We start from the raw sequence: 21,601 nt of genomic DNA, 5'->3' as shown, positions 1-21,601 counted from the left end.
CCTCATTCGTAGCAGGTAGTTGGCAGATACTGAAGTTGGCAGTGTGGTGCAGTTGGAACATTTACAGATATATAACTATTGTATGTCATGTATCTTTTTTTTTAACTTTTTATTTTATATTGGAGTATAGTTGATTAACAGTGTTGTGATAGTTTCAGGTGTACAGCAAAGTGATTCAGTTTTACGTACACCTGTGTCTATTCTTTTTCAAAGTATAGGGAACTCTGCTCATTGTTATGTACCTTGTTATTTTTAAGAGAGTTTTATCTGCAAGTCAAAGAGCATGCTTATCTCAGAGGTCTTCGTGATGACTAGTGAGGTGAGAGTCAGAAGAGTGGTTGATAAGGTAAAGGCCAGTGTGAGTGGGGCCAGTTGAGCAAGGGAGCAGGTGGCAGGTGGGGAGGTCAAAGAGATAAGTAAAAGCCAGGACATACGGTAATATCTTAAAGGCCATGGTTGGTAAGAGTCTGGATTTTGTTCTTAGGAATAAAAGAGAAGCCAGTTAGTTTCCTGCAGGGAAATGACAGGGTACAGTTTTTACTTTAAGAAGACAGCTAGTGCTGCAGTATGGAGAATGGGTTGTTGGGCGGGGGACGGGGAGAGGAGGTCCGGAGACCATTAGGAGACTGTTGCAGGGAGCCAGGTGGCAGATAACTGAGGTGGTGGAGCTTGGAGAAGTGGGTGGATTTGGTGTATATTTTGTATGAAGGGCCCACTAGACTTGCTGCTGTATTAATGTGAAGTGACAAATGGAGGAATTGAGGATGACTCCTGGGTTTTTGGCTTCAGCAATTGTGTTGATAGTGGTCCTGTTTAGTGAGATGAGGAAGTTTGGGGTGGAACAGATTGGGCAGTTGGGAATCAGGTTGTTTTGGCCATATTCAGTTAAGAAAATGCCTGTTAGTCATTAAAGTAGTGATGTCATGGCAGCTGGTTATGAGTTTAGAGTGGGAATAGAAATTTGGCAGTCATTTCTGTATAGACGGCGTTTAAATCTACGCGAGTCAGGGAGATTATCTGGTGAGGTGAGATCGAGGTAAATAGTCCAGGCCTGCTTCCTGAGGCATTGGCAATATTTAGTGGTCTAGCACCTAATTAGGGGGTGGAACAAGTAAGAAAGTAGCCTGAGAAGGAATGGTCAGTGTAGTAGGAGAAAAAGAGTAGAGGATGACCTTAGGGAAACCAAGAGAAGTGTTTTTAGAAAGAGCATGATAAATGGTGCCCATCGGATTTAATAATATGGAAGTCATTGCTGATCGTGATTAGAGGTGTAAGATGTGGATGCAGAAGTTTGGGTCTGAGGACAGTTTGAGTTGGAGATAAATACTTTGAGCAATGTTCCAGGATTGCTGTTTTCAAATGCTGGTTATTTAATTGCCGGATGGTTTCTTCAGCCTGCCCACCTTTTCTCCTCAGAGGCCACAAGGCGGAGCTAATGAGTCAAGTGACTAGTCAGTGCTTTAGGTTGCCCACTTCTGGTGCCTTTCAAAAACCAAAAAGATTTTCTGGAAGATTGATTTCGGGGAGAAAAGTCCTCCTTCCTAAACAAAAGTGATTATGGACTGAGGGCCTGATTTCTTGAAAATGTGAAGAATCAGGATGTAGAAATGTACATGATGATCGCAAATGTTTTTAAAAATTAGAAAAGTATAAAAATGAAAACTCTGAGATTCTGAGTTAGGGCGGACTGGATACATATTGAAACTTCCTCTTTTTCATGAAACCAAAATGACACTAGAATGACTTTTTTTTAAAGGTATGCTTCCGCAAAGACAAAGAGCAGCAGGAAGGGAAACAATCACAGTACAGTGAGGAACTGAAAGCAAATTGAGAGGTGACAGGGACTCGGGTGACTCAAAGCCGCCTAAGCTGACGGTGGGGAAAGACTAAGAAGCCACCTGGTTTACACCGGGGACTCCTTCAAAATGGTCAAGAATTGGCAGCACCAAGTACCTTGGGACTGAGGGAAAGATGGAGTGAAAGAGAAGGATTAGTCAGGGGTCTGTTTCAGAAGCAGTTAGAGCTTCCAATTCTGCCCTCCTCACACAGGGGCCACTATCGCTTTGCCACTCGGGCAAAGCTGGAGGGTGATAAAAAAAAAAAGAGGGTCTCTGGACCGAGAGACGCCAGGCACAGTTAAAGGTGGCGGCTAAGATCCTAAAATCTAAAGCAAAAGGTTACTGAGATTCGAGATTCTTAGTCGTCTTCCTCTGCTTGGCTCTCAGCCTTATACCTTCCCTGCAAGCATTAAAAGAGCCTTTTGGAAAAATCTAAACAGGTTTTGGGAGAAGAGACTAGAATATACTGATATTGAGAAGGATGGGGGAATCTTCAATGAAATGACCCAGCAGAGTCCCTGTAGAGAACTGTCAGCAAGACCTCGAAGTCACAGAGCTTTCAACCAGTTTTTTAGTGTCTCCCTCTTAGGTGAGTGTGCAGATAAGGGTCGCCAGATATTTGAGGGAAGGTTCTAGTACGAGTATCAAGTAAATACAGAGAAGGAAAAACATAAAGCATCATTGAAGGAGAAGAAAACTTGCAGGAAAAAAAAAAATCAGTATCTTCAGAAAGAGAAGAGATGTCACAGCCATAAAACAAGCATTTTTTAAAATCCAGAGAATAAACAAAGAGCTCATGGAAATGAAGATCATGATAGAAATGAAAAAACAAAGTCAATAGAAGAGTTAGCAGAAAAAGTTAAGGAAATCACTTTAAAGTGAGACAGAAAGACAGATGGAGGATTGGAGAGAAAAAGAATATAAAAGTGAGAGGGCCAGACCAAAATATTTCAGGTATCCAACATCTGAAAAACAGAAGTGCCAGCAAGAGACACAGAGAAGTGGGGAGCATCAAAGGAGTCATTCAAGAGAAAAGACTAAAAGTAAAGACAAAACGTGTTACTGGTTGTGCCTGAAAAATGAGATTGTGGGTGCTTATTCCCCCCTCCTCTACCTTTTATTTTCCAAATTTTCTGTAACAAGTATTTTTTAAAACTAAGGCAAAATGTGTGGTTTTAGTATTACCAACATTGCCCTAGAAAATTTAACTCACAGGTTGTCTGTCATCAAAGAATGAATATGTAAAAAGAGCATGTTGAATGGGGCCACCTAAGTTCAGTCATTTAATCAGAAATTATGTCATCAGGACCAAGTTCAGACTAATTTTCCTCCCCATAGGAAAATGCTCTCCTAGAGGGGCACCCAAAGACAAGCCATAGGGCTATGTCGGGTGTCAGATTTCTTTTTAAATTATTATAAATTTTAAAAATGGAAGTATATTTGACATATAATATTAGTTTCATGTGTACAACATAATGATTCCACATTTGTATACATTGCAAAACAATCACCAAAACAGCTTTATTTACCCTGTGACCTTACAGAGTTAGTACTGTGTTATTGACTACTCTCCATGCTATACAGTACATCCCCATGACTTATTTATTTTTATTTTTTAAATTTTATTTATTTTTGGCTGCATTGGGTCTTTGTTGCTGCGCATGGGCGTTCTCTAGTTGTGGCGAGCGGGGGCTACTCTTCGTTGCGGTGCGCGGGCTTCTCATTGCAGTGGCTTCTCTTGTTGCAGAGCATGGGCTCTAGTTGTGCGGGCTTCAGTAGTTGCAGCATGCAGGCTCAGTAGTTGTGGCACACAGGCCTTAGAGCGCGTGCAGGCTTCAGTAGTTGTGGCTCGCGGTCTCTAGAGCACAGGCTCAGTAGTTGTGGCGCACGGGCTTAGTGGCTCTGCAGCATGTGGGATTTTCCCAGACCAGGTAGGTATTGAACCCGTGTCACCTGCATTGGCAGGCGGGTTCTTAACCGCTGTGCCACCAGGGAAGTCCACTTACTTATTTTATACCTGGAAGTTTGTACCTCTTGATATGCTTCACCCATTTTGTAACCCTCCTAACCCTTCTTCCCTCTGGCAACCACCGATCTTTTCTCTGTATCTGTGAGTCTGGGTTTTGTTTGGTTTTGGGTGTTTGATTTTTATTCTCATTTGAGCTTCTTTATTACGGAACCCTCATTATTCTACACAAATTCCTCCTGGGTCTTTTGGGCTGTCAGCCCTTGGCGCACCAGAATACAAGCATTCTGTACTGTCAACCCTGCATCCTAATGTCCCTCTTACAGAAAGACTTGAAGCTTAAAAACCTTCCGGACCTGTGGAGGCTTTTTGGTAGCTGCTGACCATTTGCATTGGGGCTGTTTTTGGCTGCTCTCTCCTCCTCCTCCACGTTTGTGAGCCGACAGCCTCCTCAGGGGGAGACGTAAGCATGAGCTCTGGGGGTGGAGACTTTCCTGTTCCCTGGATGTTGGACTTTCTATTGATACTGACCATTGTGGCACGTTCTTGGAGAAAATCCAGTGCAGATGTTGAGAGCCAAAACACAGAATGTATCTGTGATTGAACTTCCAAACACTTCTGTTTAATGGCTGTTATTAGTTTGTAAAGTAAACATTTTGGATGACAGGTGTTATGTTTCCATTGCTTAACTTTTTTATCATGGAAAAATTCAAACATATCCAAAAGTAGGGTGGAAGTATAACCGTCCCCCACGTACCCATCAGCCGGCTGCAACAGTCGCCCACTCACGGTCCATCTTGTTCTAGCTCTCCTCCCCCTGCTCCCAGCCCCCGCCCCCTGGGTTATTTTAAAGCAAATCCCAGGCATCACCTCACTTCATACAAAAATACATATCTCTGAAATGCAAACATTCTTTTAAAAAAGAAAAAGGACCACATTATTATCACATCTAAACAGATTTTTTCCCCTTAATATTTCCTCAAATATCCAGTTAGTGTTCAATTTCCCCAGTTGTCTCAGACACTGTTTTTATAATTTTTTCCCCAAATTGGGATATAAATAAAATCCATACATTGCTTGAAATATTGTTTTAATATTTTAGAAATCCCTCCCCCTCTGTTTTTCCTTGCAATTTATTTATTAAAGAAACAAGTCATTTTTTTCCTCTGCATTTGAAAAGAAGGGTAGCGAAGTTGCCAGATTACTAGGATCATTTTGAAATTGTGATGAAATGCTCTACATTAAAAAATATATATAGCGTTTGAGAGAAATGTATTCCGTGTCTCTAATTAAAAGTCACCTCTCGGGCTTCCCTGGTGGCGCAGTGGTTGAGCATCCACCTGCCAATGCAGGGGACATGGGTTCCAGCCCTGGTCCGGGAAGATCCCACGTGCCGCGGAGCGGCTGGGCCCGTGCGCCACAACTGCTGAGCCTGTGCTCTAGAGCCCGTCTGCCACAACTAATGAAGCCCTCGGGCATAGAGCCCGTGCTCCGCAGCGGGAGAGGGCACCGCAATGAGAAGCCAGTGCACCACAACGAGGAGTAGCCCCTGCTCCCTGCAGCTGGGGAAAGCCCGCGTGCAGTAATGAAGACCCAACTCAACCAAAAATAAATAAAAGAAAATAAATTTATTAAAAAAAAAAAAGTCACCTCTCATTGAGGTCCTCCCTGGCCACCCAGTGTACAATTCGTCATCTCCCAAACCCTTAGTGCTACCTCCTCCTTTCCTATTTTATCTTTCCTCCTGGACACCTAGCACTGCCTTACACGCGCTATATTGTTACATTTTACTTGTGTGTTATCTGCCTCCCCTCTAGAATGTAAGCTCCAGGTGGGCAGGGGTTTTGTGTGTTTTGCTCTCTGCTGTATCCCCAGCACTTGGGTAAGAGAATGAAGGAATGTTAAGGCAAGGCAGAAACAGGGTGAGGATGGCTGTGTAGGGCGGGGCAGGGGCATGCAGAGTGGAACGCAAGTATCTCCACGCCCCTCACCTTGTTGATTTCTGGTATCCACTAGAATCAGAGATCCCTACAGATCTCTGTGAGCTCAGATGACAAATGTCTTTTGCTTGTCACTCAGTGACAGAAGAGCCTCTCTGCAGATGCTGACACAGTGTCTTGGCCCTTTCACTCCATCGTAGGCTCAGGCCCCCTCAACCGGAGTCTAGTCTGGCCAGGTTAGTCTGCAGAATCTGTGCTGTTTCGGCTGGGAGGGCAGTCCCTACAGACCATCGACCGTGGTGTTCAAAGGTGCTCCCAGTGAGGATGGTAGTCTCCACAGTTTATCTTAATTCAGAACAGGTTTCCCAGCCTTTAGCCTTTAGCCTGGTTGGATGGCAGGCAGGCTGGGAAACCACGCTCTGCCCTGGAACGCGGCAGGAGAAGCCTGAGTGAGTCACCACCGTGCTCTTAGCCAGCAGTGTGGCCTCAACCAGGTCCCTCCACGGTGCCTTAGTGTTCTTGCCTGTAGAATGGCGGTGGCATCCTTTCACTGCCGCAGGGTCGTTGTGAGCTTTTGTTGTTGTTGGGAGTTTTTTCCGCTGTCCACTGAGGCAGGGATGTTAGCCCAAATCCTCCAGTCAGGCTTCATGAGAAGGCAGTGTCTGGTTGCTCCAGGCGAGGCTGGGATTGCAGTGGCTGAGGAGACAAAGCCCTTACCTCTCCTCTGGGCCAAGGAAGGCACGGTCCCAGTAGTGGGAGGGGGTGTGTGTGGCTGAATCTTGGGGCCCCCTTGCCTACTTTGGGGGTAGGGAGAGGAGATGCATTTAGCTGAGTGGAGCTGACAGGGCTCCTCTCACCATCCCTCCCTGCCTGGGGGCCTGGGCAACCTCTACAGAGAGACTTGGAGCAGAACTGGGGACAGGAGGCCCCAGGAACTTCTCTGCAGATGCTGACAAGTATCTTGGCCCTTTCACTCCATTGTAGGCTCCGGCCCCCTCAACCACAGGCTAGTGTGGCCAGGTTTATCGGCAGAATCTGCTGTTTTGGGTGGGAGGCTAGTCCCTGCAGACATTTACCATCTGAGCTTCTCACAGAGATCTATAGGGGTCTCTGATTCTAGTGGATACCAGAAATCAACAAGGTGAGGGGCGTGGAGATACTTGTGTTCCACTCTGCATAACCCTGCCCCGCCCTACACAGCCATCCTCACCCTGTTTCTGCCTTGCCTTAACATTCCTTCATTCTCTTACCCAAGTGCTGGGGATACAGCAGAGAGCAAAACACACACAGCTGTGCTGTGTTCCAAGGTATTATTTTAAGAGCATTTCTAGCTTTGGTTGTGAGGTTCTTGCCACACTGACAGGGGTGTGTCACTGGAACAACTCATCCTAGTTCCTGGAACCCTGTTCCTAGCCTGGATGTGCGCTTTTCCCAGTAAGATGTGAGGCATCCTGTGAAGGGAGTCCATGGCATGGATTCTAGGTGCCCCTGCCCCTGGCCCCCAGGGAACCATATTTGTGTCTCCATGGAGAGCAGCTAGTGCTGACACCAGACCAGTAGATTTAAAGTGCTTTCGGCTCTGTGAAATCCAGAAAGGACCCCTGTTTTTTTGTTGTATTTTTTTACTTTATTGATTTGTTCTGTTCAGTATGGCAGCCCCTTGCCATAGGTGGCTATTTCAGTTAAATATTTATTTATTTAATTTTATTTTTGGCTGTGTCGGGTCTTAGTTGTGGTGTGCGGGCTTCTCTCTCGTTGTGGCATGCAGGCTCCAGAGCGTGCGGGCTCTGTAGTTGTGACTCACAGGTTCCAGAGCACACGGGCTCGGTAGTTGCAGCACGCAGCCTCACTCATTGTGGCTCACGGGCTCAGTAGTTGTGGCGTGTGGGCTTAGTTGCCCCGCGTCCTGTGGGATCTTAGTTCCCCGACCGGGGATCGAACCCACATCCGCTGCATTGGAAGGCAGATTCTTAACCACTGGACCACCAGGGAAGTCCTGTTATTTCAGTTTAATCAAATTAGGTAAAATTAATAAAAATTTAAATCCAGTTCCTCAGTCACACCAGCCACGTTTCAAGAGCTCAGTCGGCACGTGGGGCGAGCAGCCGCTGTACTGGGTAGTGCAGATCATGGAACGTTTCCATCACAACACAACGTTCTATGAACAGCACCATCAGGGTTCCTGCTCAGAGGCTGATGAGTGTGGGGAGGTAACTTCAGAGCGCCGAAGAGAATGCTGAGTGACAAACAATGAAAAGGGAAGCTATTGCAAGTTTTACTTCATGTTCTTCTAGTGGTGAAACACTTTTCCAAGTAAATACTTACTTAGGGGAGACTTGAGGTTCCCCATGCTGACGCCTTCCATTAGAAGCGTCAGAGCGTTGTCAGTGATTCAGTCACTCATCACCTTTTAGCACGTGCTAGGGACACAGGGTGTCCACTTCTTTAGCCAAGGAATGGCTCCTTCCTGCCCGGACTCCACGCTCTGCCAGAGAGCGTGAGATTCGAAGCTCTCATAGCAGTTTGTGTCTTCTGAGTTAGTGGCAAAGAAAGTTCTTATTACTCTTGGTTTGTCACTTGTGGTTCTACTAAAAGAAGAAAAAAGAAACCCTGGGATGAAACCGATACTTTTCTGTTCTACCTGGTGAGGTCTTAGCGGCAGAGCCAGGAGCAGATGAGGCGAGGGAGGTGCCCAGGGCACAGATTTAGGGAAACACACTCAGGTGCCAACCTTGAACTTGCACAGGGCCCAAGACTGAATGTCTCCTTAAATTTTGCATCCTGGGTGCCTGGCTTGCCTCCGCCTTGTTCCACCCAGCCTGGCTCCCATCACCGCTCACTCTGGCGGGCTCTCCGCATGGTTGCAGGGCTTCTGGCCTCGTCCGTGGCGCTCTGAGCACAGGCAGCCTCCTACCGTGTCTGAACCTCTCCCTTAGCTGGAACCCCTCAAATGCGAGCTGTATCTCTTTGCTCTTTGCATAACTGGCCCAGAGTGGAGGACAGATAAGTAGCCAGTAATGATCAATGAGCAACTCAGTCCACCAGGGCTCAACTCAGTGCTAAAGAGACAAGAACTCTCGTGACTTAGACTTTCTCATTAACGGTTCAGAGAACATCCCGCCTTGTCACCTGCCAGGCTCCACGTCTTGGCACAGCTGAGTTCTCCCTGTGCGCATGCCTGCTGGTGGGCACCGCTCCCCCTACCTCGCCCTTTCCCAGGCCTCTGTCGCTTTCAGCGTCAGGCTGAGTTACCGTGCTAGAAAGCTCCGTCTCTGAGCACAGTTCTCCCTCTCTCCCTCCTCTACCCCTGCTGCCTCTAGAGCCTGTGTCATGCTGCAGCTAGACCGTCCTAGGAGCACTTGGCTGGCTGGGGCCATGATTCAAGGAGGAACGGGGTACAGAAGCAACAGCTGTGTTCACGCTGCCCTTTCTCCCTCCCACAGAGCGTGCTGAAGAAAAGGGACCAAGTGCAAGCCGAGTACGAAGCCAAACTGGAAGCTGTGGCTCTGAGGAAGGAAGAGCGGCCCAAGGTCAGGGGAACCCCCCGGGGCGGGCGGGCGGGCTACTCCGGGCTTCTGGCAGTGATGCCTCCTGGATGACGAGCGAATTCGTGTCCCTAGATCCATATGACCAAGATGGTCAGTGCTAACTGGGCGGGGTTGATGCTGTTCTTTTCCTCTTTTTGCTCCCTTTTATGTCTAATGTACGTTGGCGGTTGACTCTCCTGCTGTTTCCTGGGTTTTTTTTGTTTTGTTTTTTTGTTTTTTAAGGTTTCCAGCTCTGCCATTTATAGGCAGTTCCTGTCTATGAAATGGGGCTGAGGAGACTGGGGAAGAACAGTCTAGATCAGTGTTCTCAGAAGTGTGATTTGCAGACTGGTCCACAAACTGTAACCAACCCAGGAGGAGAAAAGCACAGAAGCTGAGAGTGAGCACTTTTACAGCACTGTGTGCACAGCTGCCCTCTGTCTTCAGCAGCCCGTCCCGCCGACTAATTCCTAGCTGTCCCTCTGCTGTTGTGGAACACGGCCTGCTGAGCCCACGTCTCAGTCTCACTTAAAGGGATGACGTGGAATACTGTATTTAAAAAGTTCACTCTTAACAATTTAGCTTCTAAATATAAGTATAGAAGTCACTCTTCCTGGCTAGGGAGGGAAGGAAAGACAGCAGGTTCTGCCACTAGCCTAGTTTGGAAGCTGAAGGTCCTGTATTTAAACAATGTCACTTAAATAGTTCTGTCAGCATTCGTACCTGCTCAGCACCAAATGCAAGCTTTGTCAGAGGCTGGTTTTGGCATTTAGTATATGTTCAGCCCTACTGGGGACAGTTCCTTTCCAAAGACAGGAGCTAAAGGTTATTAATAATAGGCCGAATTAAATGTTGACTGTGCCCTGGATTGCTGGCTGACTGCAGGTCACACCCACTCTGGAGCAGACAGAGCAGAGGAAACAGCTGTTTCTGGCTCACGTGTTCCACCTGGGAGAGCTCCCACCTCGTGCTCTACCCTTCTTGCTGGCCTGGGTGACTTCCCTTCTCCTCCCAGGGAGTGTTGAAATCTTCCTGCTGCTGCTGTTCTCACCTCCCTGGAGCATCACTTACCCATACGACTCATCCTCTTGGCCACAGGAGTCCTTACGAGATGGGGAAGGGTTTCTTTCTAGCCAAGGAGACCAACCAGGAGGTCCCAAACACGCCTATACCCTCTCAGCACACCGTGGGGAGGCGGAGTTTGTCTTCCTTCTCTCTCGTGGGATGCTGAGCCACACCAGAGTGAACTTGGCTACTTATTTAGCAGTGGTGATACTTAACAAAACAGGGGCTGTCCCGACCATGTACCAGTGAGTGGGATCCAATGGTGGAGGCAGCAGAAATTGTGTCTCCAGTTTAGGGTCTGGGGCAGCCACTACTTTGGTGGGCAAAGGAGGGCTCAGTTGGCAGCCTATCCAAGTCAACCATGGTTTGGTAGACAGAGCACAGGATTTAGAATCACATGGCCCTGGGTTTGAATCCCAGCTCTGTCCCCCAGCTTGGACTGGTTTGCTCATTAGCCTTTGTGGGATTCGTACATGTGATTGCTGTGAAGATGGAAAAATCAGCCCAGTGTCTGATGTAGTAACAGGTGCTTCATTGGTAGATCCTCTGTTTTCCAAAGTAGCTCCTGTTGCCTCTAGTAGGACTGCTGAATGAGAGCTTCATTTTCTGGGTTTGTTGCCACTTTTTTTTTTTCTTAATTATTAAAAATGTTTTTTCTCACTGCACTGTTGGGGGCATTGTTTCCTTGTGTCCCAAAGTGTCCCCTGCTTCTCCACGCCTCCTGAGCGTCTTTCCTCCCTGACCACCCATCATCAGGGAGAGACCTGTTGTAGGAAATGAGTAGCTTAAGATTTTTCTGAAAAAAAAAAAAAAAAAAAAAAAAGATTTTTCTGTGCTTTGTTTATTGTTTTATGTTTTGAGCTTCACTTTCCAGATTCCCACTGAAAGATGGAGAGTTTTCACAGGGAGGTGCCGGGTCTGGGCATGTTAACAGAAGATCTGAGGGAATCTTGGGGCTGATTCTGTTTTGAGGTGAAATCTTGAAACGTTGCTCTGAGGAGTGAGGGAAAGTTGATTTTATGTGAAGCCATGGAGAGGTCACTTCTCTGTAACCCAGAAGAAGGAAATGGCCTCTTGGGTCTCCGTGTCCCTCACCGGGATTTCACACTGGAGTGGACATCTGAGGACAGAGGACTGAGCCCCGTGGCTCCAGCTGCCGGACGGAGAGCCCCGTGGCTGCAGCTTCTCGGCGTGTGCTGAGGGCAGGCAGCGGTGAGGCCTCTAGAGCTGAGGGAGAACGTTTGTGTCGCAGAATTTGAAGTTTTGCTTTGTTTTTAGGTTGACGAAACTCAGCAGACCCCGAGGTGGCTTATTCTCAGGAAGATGGAGCTTTGATTTTGCAGGCTTGGCTTTCCTCACTTTAATTTTGAGGTTGGAGAAATTACAGGCACTCAGCTGGGGGGTTGCGGGGGGCGGGGGGCTGGCTGCCTTCTGCTGCATCTGTCAGGACCACAGACTGGGGGAAATCTGAGAATTTGCCCCTCCTTAGAAGCTTGAGACAAAGCTATTACTAGAAACACAGGGGGCTGAGGAATGGCATTTAAAACTGGACGGGAAGCATGCACAGTCTATTGTGGACTCATATGAGGGTAAACCATGGGGGGAACCTGCACATTTTATTCTGCATTTGACTCTTTTCAAATGCTAATATATTCACAGGTTGCTGGTTCAAAAAATAAAAGAAGAAGGGATGCCAGGAGAGAATGCTTCATACAAGGTTAAAAAAGAAAGAAAGAGAGGGAGTATTTCAGGCCCTGACCCACTGGTAGCTTGTACTGGCTACGGGCCAGGTGAAGAGGCTGCTGGGAGTGGGCAGTGTCATCGTGGAGCTGAGGTGTTGTGGTGCGGGGCCGGGCGGAGCGGACCGCGAGAGGGGCTGAAGTGCCGCTCCTCGGGGTGAGAGCAGGTGAGGAGAGGAAGGAGCACCTGCGGTCAGTGGGACAGGCCTCTTGAAGGCTGTGGACCTTCAGAGTCTCTTAGAATCACCAGAATGGTGCACATTCTGGAATGGGGAGGATGTGGCAGAGAGCAAGAACTTCAGCTGTGAAGTAGCAGATAGGAACAGGGAGACTCGTTAATATGGAGCTTCGGCAGACCTGAGAGTTTTGCAGGGGTATCTGTTGTTTCCAGATGCTTTCGACAAGTGAGGAGACACACACCTGATAACTCCCAGTCCTGTCCACGGCGGCTGTGATCTCAGCCTAGCTTAGGAAACCAGACTCATCAGCCACAGAAGGGCAGGACTCTGTCAGCTCCCTTACTGGATTCCTATAACAGCCTTTGTCAATGCGGTTCCTCATCTGTAAGATGAGGAACCAGTGCTCAGGGGAGTTATATGACTAACACGCCAGTGCTCGCACACGGTGGAGCTGGAATTGGGCCACGGATGTGTCTGGTTCCAAAGTGGGAGCCCTTTATCCCCACCACAAGGGCTCCCAGCCATCTTTGCTTCACTGAGGGGTGAGGCTTCCGGCTTTCGTAAGATGCACGGCTGATGCTAGAGGGACTGGGCAGAGAACCTGGGCCTGCCGCTGGCTCTTCCGTCCGTGTCTGCTAGTCCATTCAGCGGGTGTTGGGGGACTCGTGGCTCCTGTTCTCATTGCATCTGCTCTCCACTTGGGCGCTCGCTTTTCCCTCCTCAGCTGCCATTCTCTGAAGCTTGTTTCTTTTTATGTATTTTTTTTTCAAAGCATTCTTTCAGGGCACCAGTGACTTCCTATTTGCCAAATTCAGTAGCCTCTTCTCAATCTTTACCCTGCCTCAGTGTTTCCTCAACTTCTCTTCGTCTCACAGCTCCCATAGAAAATGAAAATATTTGTATGGCGCACTGAGATCAAAGACCAGGTTGCTTGAAACTGGAGGTGACCAGTCAGGAACTCTGGCTTCCCAGAGGGCTGGGGGGATAATATTGCTGTCATTCACACAGCACCAGTTAGGAGGCTGTGCCCTGCTTTTCACTTAGTGGCACATAGCCGAGAAGACAACCGTCTTGAATTGGTTCTGTCATTGGTCCTGGCACCTCTCCCCCGATACTGGGATCATGTCTGCCTTATATAATCTTTGGGGACTTTATGAACCTACTGCCCTCATGGGAGCAGATAATGTGATGCCTCCAGCCTAGCTCCAAGAAGGATACTTAGGTAGAGATTCATATCGTAGGGCTGAGAGATGCCTGGCACGTGGAAAGAGTTCATTAATACATTTTTCAGTGAATGTTGAGTGAATTCACATTAGCACCCTGCTCTCCAGCGCACACGTGCTGAATCTCATCCCGTGTTATCCTTCTCCCATCACTCCACAACCAATATTCTGTAATGGAACTTCTCACGAGAGGTAGGGGAACCAATGTGAAGAATGCAGTCTTGTCCTCTGTTTAGAAATTGTTGTGTTTTGAGGTCTTGGCTGGAGATTCTTTTCCCTTCTTGGTATCTTGTGATCAGCAACACCTGACCGTTAGCATCGGATAGTCCCATCTCTATCTGCTCCAGGTACAAGGTAGCATAACTCGATAACAGTACCTCAGTCAAAAAATCAGAACATTGAGTTAGGAAGGGATGCAGGGTGTTACTAGTCAGTGAATCGATTGTCACAAAGACACCATCCAGAAAGAAACAAAAGTGAGAAGAACGCAAGCCCAAGCACCTGCTGCCAGCAGCCCTCCTCTCCGCAGGGTTGGGCAACTTCAGCAGCTGGTCACTTCAGGCAGCTCACGCAATCTCTCTTATTCTCTTCTTTTTAAGCCCTCCCATCTCCTCCCTCTTCTAACCTCCTCCACCCTTGTGCTTCTATGGCTCTGCTGTCTCTGACTCACTTCCTGCTTCTGTGCCCATATTTCTTAGTAACTTTTGCTGACTCCTTTATTAAGCCTACACATGTAGGCTTTTCCATGAGTTTTTCTACCCTTTGGCTCTCCCCTCCTTACCCCCCTCTTTTATTCCCCGATATATTAAAAAAAAATTTTAATCATGGCAGAATACGCAAAACGTAAAATTTACCATCCTAACCATTATTAACTGTGCAGTTCAGTAGTGTTATAGTAAATTCACATTATTGTTGCAGCCAGTCTCTAGAATTCCTTTCATCTTATGGAACTGAAACTCCATATTCATTGAACAACAAAGCCCTGTTTCCCCTCCCTCTGGTCCCTGGCAACCACCATTCTCCTACTTTCTGTTTCTATGAATTTGACTACTCTGGGTATCACTTATAGGTAGTTATAATGAAGTAGTATTTGTTTTTTTGCGACTGGATTGTTTCACTTGGCATAATGCCCTCAAGGTTCATCCATGTTGTAGCATGTGTCAGAATTTTCTTCCTCTTTAAGGCTGAATGATATTACATTGTAGGTGTATATCACATTTTATTTATCCATTCATCTGTGGACGAACACTTTAGTAGCTTCCATCTTACGTCTTTTGCGAATAATGCTGCAGTGAACGTGGGTGTACAGATATCTCTTTGAGGCCCTGCTTTCAGTCTTTTGGATATATACCTAAAAGTGGAATTGCTGGATCATACGGTAATTCTACTTTTAATTTTTTGTTGAACTGCCATACTCTCTTCCACGTGTGCAAAGGTTCCAATTTTCTACATCCTTGCCATTACTTGTATTTTCTGGTTTGTTTGTTTTTTAACAGTAGCCGTCCTAATGGATGTGAGGTGGTAGCCTATTGTGGTTTTGATTTGCATTCCCCTAAGGGTTTGTGATAGGGAGCATCTTTTCATGTGCTTGTTGGCGATTTATATAACTTCTTGGGAGAAATGTCTGTTTGAGACCTTTACTCATCTTAAAATGGGTTATTTGTTTTTGTTGTTGTTGAGTTGTCTCAGCCCCCTCTTGTGGAGGGAGGTCTCACCCTTCCCATGGCTGCAGCTACCTCCTTTATCTGGTCTGTGGACCTGTCCTTTACCGTGAGCCGTATGGTGGACTACTGCCACCCAAACTTTAGTCTCCTCTCTGACTTCCTATGTTTTATTTCTTGTGTGCTGTTGGTTGCCAAATCTGTCAGTTCTGTCTCCACCAGGTTGGTCTGATCTGTCCCTTCTGGTATTTCAGCCATTACCCTGGCTCCAGGGTACTGAGGGTGATCACAGGCCAGTATAGTTTGGTGTTGACTCATCTCTCATCTCTGGTGAAATCTTGGGGTGAGGTAGCATGGGTGAAGGGTGGCATGAAGTTTGAAAGAACATGTTTAATAGTATTATAATATTTTATATTTGGAAAATAAAAAAGAAACCTTCTGATGTGACATGGAATAAAGTTCAGTAAAATATTCTTGACTTGAGGGGTTATGCAAATGATAGATTATCTTTTGTGAACAGCGCTTTACAATATTGATACTGATCAGAACTAACAAATAATTGGTTCAGCGCTTAACACATGCCAGGTACCAGGAGTTTTAAGCATGTACTGCCTCATCTAACCTCATTCCAACCTTATAAGGTGGAGGGTATTATCCAGAAAAAGAAACTGAGGCATGGAGAGGCCCAACGTCACCCTTCTAGGAAGTGGTAGATGCAGTAGTCACACCCTGGAAGTCTGGCTCTAGAACTGTCTCTATAGTAAGAGGAAGCACAAGGCGTTTCTATTTTCCAAAAAGGACGCCTGAGTTAAATGGGCCTCAGAACCCCTGGCCTTCAGGGAGAGCCCCAGGTTTCTCATCTGCTCCCCGCCAGCTGGGGCTCTCTCTCTCTCTCTCTCTCTCTGCCTTTGAGGGCTCTGTGGCCTCTGAGCTGGCTGTTCCTGAGGTGGGTCCAGGTGTCGTCTCATCTCTGTCACTTGCACGTACCATCCCTCTGGAGTCACAGGCCCCACTTCCATCATCTTTGAAGAGTCGCCTCTTCGGGGAAGCCAGCTCCCCCATCCAGGCTGTCCTCAGCCTCCAGCTGCTCCTCACGGTGTGCGTATCACAGGCTCCAAGTGAAGTGAAAGCGCTCGAAACCTCCCCGCAGGGTCCAGTCATGTTCATTTTCTTCCCAACTAGACTGGGTGACTTGAGATAAGATTTGCCTGCTGAGACCTAAGCACTTTCCCTCTGTGCCCAGCGTGGAGTGTGTTGGGAAAATGATAAGCTAAAAAATACTTCCCACATCGAGGCTCAGGCAATCATGCAGTCCAGAGTTTCCATCCGCAGACCAGACCCAGGAGTCTTTGCTAGGTGAGCACTCCTTGGAATCAGAGAGCCTAGCTCCTCTCTTCTCACCGTGTCCCAGGAGGTTTTCCTCTCAGAGCTTTGCTCTCCTCCTTGCTGCAATAGTTAACTAAACAGGAAGTTGATCGTGGGCACTTTTCCCCAGATGCTAAAATGAGCAGTGGCCAGGAGAGGAATAAGGGAACTGGACTGTGCCTGCGGGGAGGGAAGGGAGGTCAGCGCAGAGACTGGTTCGCTGGGTGCCTGTTGAGGCTGGTTCCTGGGCTGTTTGTCAGGGAATGGCTCTGGAGAGGCAAAGCCAGGGCACTCCTGTTTACACTTTGGTTTCCCCCAAGGTGGCCAACAGCAACAGGTCAATCAGCAGGGAAAGGCAAAGTGACTTCAGTCCTAGATCAGGAGGGAAAATCGAGTCCTTTTAAAAATTTCTTCCGGAAGTTTAAGTGCTTTGGAGAACGCTCCCCTACCCCCACCCCCCAAAAACAGGTTCCTTGTTATTGGTTTTTTTTTTTTTTTTTTTTTCCGGCCATGCTGAGCGGCTTGTGGGATCTTAGTTCCCCAACCAGGGATAGAATCTGGGCCCATGGCAGTGAAAGCACCAAGTCCTAACCACTGGACGCCAGGGAATTCCCCAAAGTTCCTTGCTTTCAAGTCTCCCAGGATGCCTGACTGTATACTTTCCTCCCTGACTCATCCTTGTCTCTCCCAAGTTTAGTGCCTGTGCCAGGCACATTTGAATCCCCTCACCTAGGCGGCTCCACTTTCCCTGCTCCTGTGTACTGCAGCCATGGCCAAATGGTCTAGGTGGCAGACGGCTAAGTGCCCTCAGCACTTTGGAAGCCCTGAAGGCGTTGGCTCCCTCAGGCTTGGCCTTGCCTGAGGTGTTTCTGGGTCAGCTCCTGCCCATAAGGTCTGGGTATAAAACTTCCCTGGTTGGTAGAGATTGACCTTGACGGTTACATTTGGGATCAGAGGCCCCAGCACACAAAATGTACAAGGCCTCACTTGTTTGGGGAAAGCATTTGGCAGGTGGGTGTGTGACCCAGCTTTGGGCATGTTGACCGCCCCCCTCCTCCCGCACACCATCCAAGTCCAGTGGAGCTCCTGTGTTAGGAGAGAAGCCAGCTTTGTGCTTTGGGTACCAGGGTGATCATTTCCCATTACCTTCTTATAATATTGGGTATTTTCTTTCTAGCTGTGTAGGATGGATGAAGCTCACCGAAGCAAAGTGAGAGTTGTGAAATTCAGGGGACCTAGTTCCATTTTGAGAAAGCCTTCTAAACTTCTTAAGAAATACTAGGAACAGCCTGCTGTATATTTCTTCTTTGCGTTTCACGGTTTTTGACCTGCATAAACAACTTTCTTTCCATTTCCCCAGAATTACCCAATTTTAATTCTTTAGTTTTGGTTATCTGCTATCTGGGGATTGCGTGGACAAGTCTCCAGTTGATTTAGAAAGTGGGCCAGTAGTCTTATTGCAGTGAATTCTCTGGTTAATGGAGATAGGCATCATCAAAACGTCACGGTTAATGGGACAGTTCATGTTATATGGAAAACCCTCTTTTCTAGTTTCAACATGGGGCATAGGAGAATAGCAGCGCAGTACCAACTAGTGCTGTACCCTTGCAAAATCTGCACACATTTCCACTTTTGGATGGGTAACTCCTGAAGGGAGCCAAGGACATATGACTCTGAATCACAGCGTTTCTTCTTCCTGTTTGTAAACAGGCAGGTGTTTCCCCCACAAGTCACTGTTTGGCTTGGATGGGTTTTAAAGTTTGGGTCAGGATAGCACTTTTCAGAATTCTTTCTTACATCTGGAAACCCAAGGCTGTGCCTACAAATAAATGCCTCCAGAGGAGGGAGTGTGTTCATGGCGTTTTCTTTCTTTTCTTTCTTTTTTTTTTTTTTTATCGGGCTAAGTGACTTTATTAGAGAAAGCCAAGATGACAACGGACTTAAGGGTTGGCATTGGGGCCCTTCTTCTTGCCAAAGGTAGGCACAACATTGACAAAACGCCGGTTGTACTGCATACGCCTCTTGGCCCGGCCCGTCTTCTTTTCTCTTGTTTGCCCACCTTTGGTGTCTGACCTCTTACTTTCCCAGCTCGGGCCAGGGAACCATGGACTTTACCTCCAAGCACGCGGCCGGCTACTTCCGGAGTGCTCAGAGCCTCCACCCCACACTGGCCCAGGGTAGCCTCATCCTCTAGGGCCGTGCCTGCCATGAGCAGCACTTGATCTTCTGGAGCGATGCCCTCCAGTGAGGCTACATGAGCCTTGATCTGGGCGACCGTCTCCTGGCCGGTCACCTCGAGAGTGTGTAGCTCCTGGGCACGGACAAAGAGCTGCATGTGGGCGACTGAACCACGGATACCGCTGCCGCTACCGCGAAGACGGAGTCGAGAAAGAGCCATGGCATTTTAAGGCAGTAATCTGGCCTCTCACAAATGTGTGAGCATAGGGGCATGAGGTACGCGTTACACATACAAAGCTCCTGTGTATGCATCCCCCTTCCAGGTACCAGCAAATGTGGAGAAATGTCAGGATCGGATGGAGTGTTTCAATGCTGATCTGAAAGCCGACATGGAGAGGTGGCAGAACAGCAAGAGGCAGGACTTCCGGCAGCTGCTCATGGGAATGGCCGACAAGAACATCCAGTATTATGAGAAGGTAATGAGCAGGCTGACAGGATGACAGTCCTCTCCTTGAGGAAGCGTTTCTAATGGCCGGAGCCTCTGGTCAGGGCCTCCCAGAGTCCAGAAGGGTCCTGCTGGGCCCGTCTCCTTCCCTTAATTTATGTGTTTAGTCTTAGCAACCCCTGTGTGTCCTCACCCTGCTGTGCTAGATGTGGTGCTGGGTTTGGAAGCCGGCGGGGGTGGGGGGGGGGCGCCTGGGTGCCCACAGGAGTTTTACTTGCACACCCTGCTGATGGAAGCAGCAGTTTTAGCCTCCAAGCCCTTTAGTTCTTCCAGCGGCTGCTTCCCAGTCAGGCCTACAGCGCAGGGATGTCCCCAGTTGATAGAGGCTTCGGGGTTCCTTTAAGCTGTTCTCTGGTCCTTCACACAGGGGTTCTTCCCTTCATTGTGCCGTGGGTCCCTTTGGTCATCTGGTGAAGCCTAGAGACCCCTTATCAAAATACTGTTTGTTTTTTAAAAATAGACTTTGAAGTACTGTTTTTAAGTACCTAAAACAAAGGGATGTAGGATTACAAAAGAAAACTTTTAAAAACAGTTTTTTTGCTGAGTCCCCTTAATCTGTGGACTTCAAGGTAAGCGTCCCGCCCGCCACCCTCACACACGTGCAGCTGTCGTCAAGCTGCAGTGGAGTTTCCTCAGTCAAAGTTTGCTCCCAGCGTATCCAACCCTAGATCATTTCTGCTAACGAATTCTCATATTCCTTAAAGCTTAAAGTTATCGATGAAGAACGGCCCAGTGGTAATTCAACGAGTAACCTGTAGACTTAAAATCAAGCTGAACAAGCATTAACTCAGCTACTCCCATCACAATTCTAGAAACGTGTCGTCATCTCAAACTGGAAGAATCCGTCTTTTTCAAAAGCTTTGCTGGTTCTGGCTGCTGTGCAGAGGCAGTGTGTCTGCATCTTGATCGGGAGGAGGCTTAAGGAAGAAAGTCATGGAATGGCCCTTACATGCCAGGTCTTAGTAAGGGCTGTTTCATAGGGGGAAGGTGGCATACGCCTTTCCTCAGTACCTTTCTCATGGGACCCCCACTGTGTGTCTGCATTGGCACTGGGCTGAATGCTTTGCGTATGTGATCTCATTAAATTTAAATTTAACCCCCATCATGACACTGTGAAGTGAGTTTTAGGGGCTTTCAACTGAAAGCTGAAGAAATGGAAGCTCAGCAAGGTTTTAAAACTCTGCCCAAGGTCACTCACCTTGTGAATGACTGAACTAGGATCGGACTTGGCTCTCCGGGTCCACAGGTCTGAGAATTACCACACACGGTCAGTGAGGGGGACAGAGACCACGGATCTTTGGGGACAGTCCTGACTGCCCAAAGGTGGAGACATCATTCCATGTGCAGCCAAGGCCTCATTCCTCTACCGACTGTGCTCTTAGACAGGGTGCCTCTCTGTGCCTTTGTTTCTTCATCTGCAAAACGGGAGTGATCCTTACCCATTGAATGATGGTGAAGAAATAATGAAATGATACCTGAGAGCCTCTGACGTGCCTGGCAGATGGTGGATACTCAGCGAATGGTGCTTCCTTCCCTCACGCGCTCACTCTAGCCCCGCTCCCCACTGCTCCAGTGCTGACTCAGTTGCTGAATGTTCATTCCTCCTCTTGGTGACTAATTCCAGTGTTCCCAAGGCCTGCGTCCCAGGGCTCAAACCCAGGGCCTTTATCCACGTCTTGCCGCTATACTGCAAACAGGGCCACTCTCTTGGGGCCTCGTCTTGGCTCCTTCTTACATTTAACAGATGCTTTTTGTGTACTGTCTGTGTACAAGGGACCAGGTACACATCGGTAAACAAAGTGGCAGGACTCCTGCCATTAAGGAGCCCTCTGTCTAGTGGAGGATAGACGTTAATCCAAGAATCCCACCTCTTCAGAGAAATACGTGCCCTACAAGAAAAGAACAGGAAACTGGGAGGAAAGACTAGGGGGCATCATTCAGATCAGGATGGAAGGGGGCAAGTAGAGTGGGCAGGAAAGGCCAATCTGAGGAAGTAACATTTAACCTGAGTCTCGGAGACAAAGAACAAGTATTCCAGGCAAAGGGAGCAACATATTTAAGGGTCCTGGGGTGGGAAAAAGCTTGAGTGTTTGTCCAATAGTTAACTTTGTGAAGAAAGCTGGCATTTAGTTGGGTCTGTGGTCAAGGGGACCTTTTGCTTCCTTTGTAGTTTTTGAAGTTTTTTACAATGAAAATGTTTCCATGTAATAGTTGTATAATAAAATACGTTTTAAAAACGCTAAAAAGAAAAGAAAGGAAAAGCAAGCTGGTGTGGCCTTGGTTCCCATCATTGACATAGAAGAACCTTCCAGATCAGAGATGATGGCCGAGGGAGAGAACAGGACCCAGGATGCCACAGACCCCACACACTGGGTCTCTTGCTGACAGCAAGCTCCTTGAGGCTCCCTGAGCTTC

At 47.7% G+C, this 21,601-nt stretch overlaps 1 protein-coding gene and 1 pseudogene across 1 annotated transcript in view; one reads left to right on the top strand and one right to left on the bottom strand.

The window, feature by feature from the left end:
- SNX30 (sorting nexin family member 30) overlaps positions 1 to 21,601 on the top strand; it is a 111,889-nt gene that overhangs the window by 88,205 nt on the left and 2,083 nt on the right. The window contains exons 8-9 of the mRNA XM_024757282.1: positions 9,188 to 9,274; positions 19,005 to 19,157. Of these exons, the coding sequence (XP_024613050.1) occupies positions 9,188 to 9,274; positions 19,005 to 19,157 (240 nt within the window). The remainder of the gene's footprint in view (positions 1 to 9,187; positions 9,275 to 19,004; positions 19,158 to 21,601) is intronic.
- On the bottom strand, positions 18,402 to 18,847 carry LOC112407834 (ubiquitin-like protein FUBI pseudogene; annotated as a pseudogene).

This window comes from Neophocaena asiaeorientalis, unplaced genomic scaffold (genome assembly GCF_003031525.2).
Source record: "Neophocaena asiaeorientalis asiaeorientalis breed wild unplaced genomic scaffold, Neophocaena_asiaeorientalis_V1.1 scaffold432, whole genome shotgun sequence".
Lineage (NCBI taxonomy): Eukaryota > Metazoa > Chordata > Mammalia > Artiodactyla > Phocoenidae > Neophocaena > Neophocaena asiaeorientalis.
The sequence above is the reverse complement of the archived record's forward strand: the minus strand, read 5'-3'. Positions and strand labels throughout refer to the sequence as shown.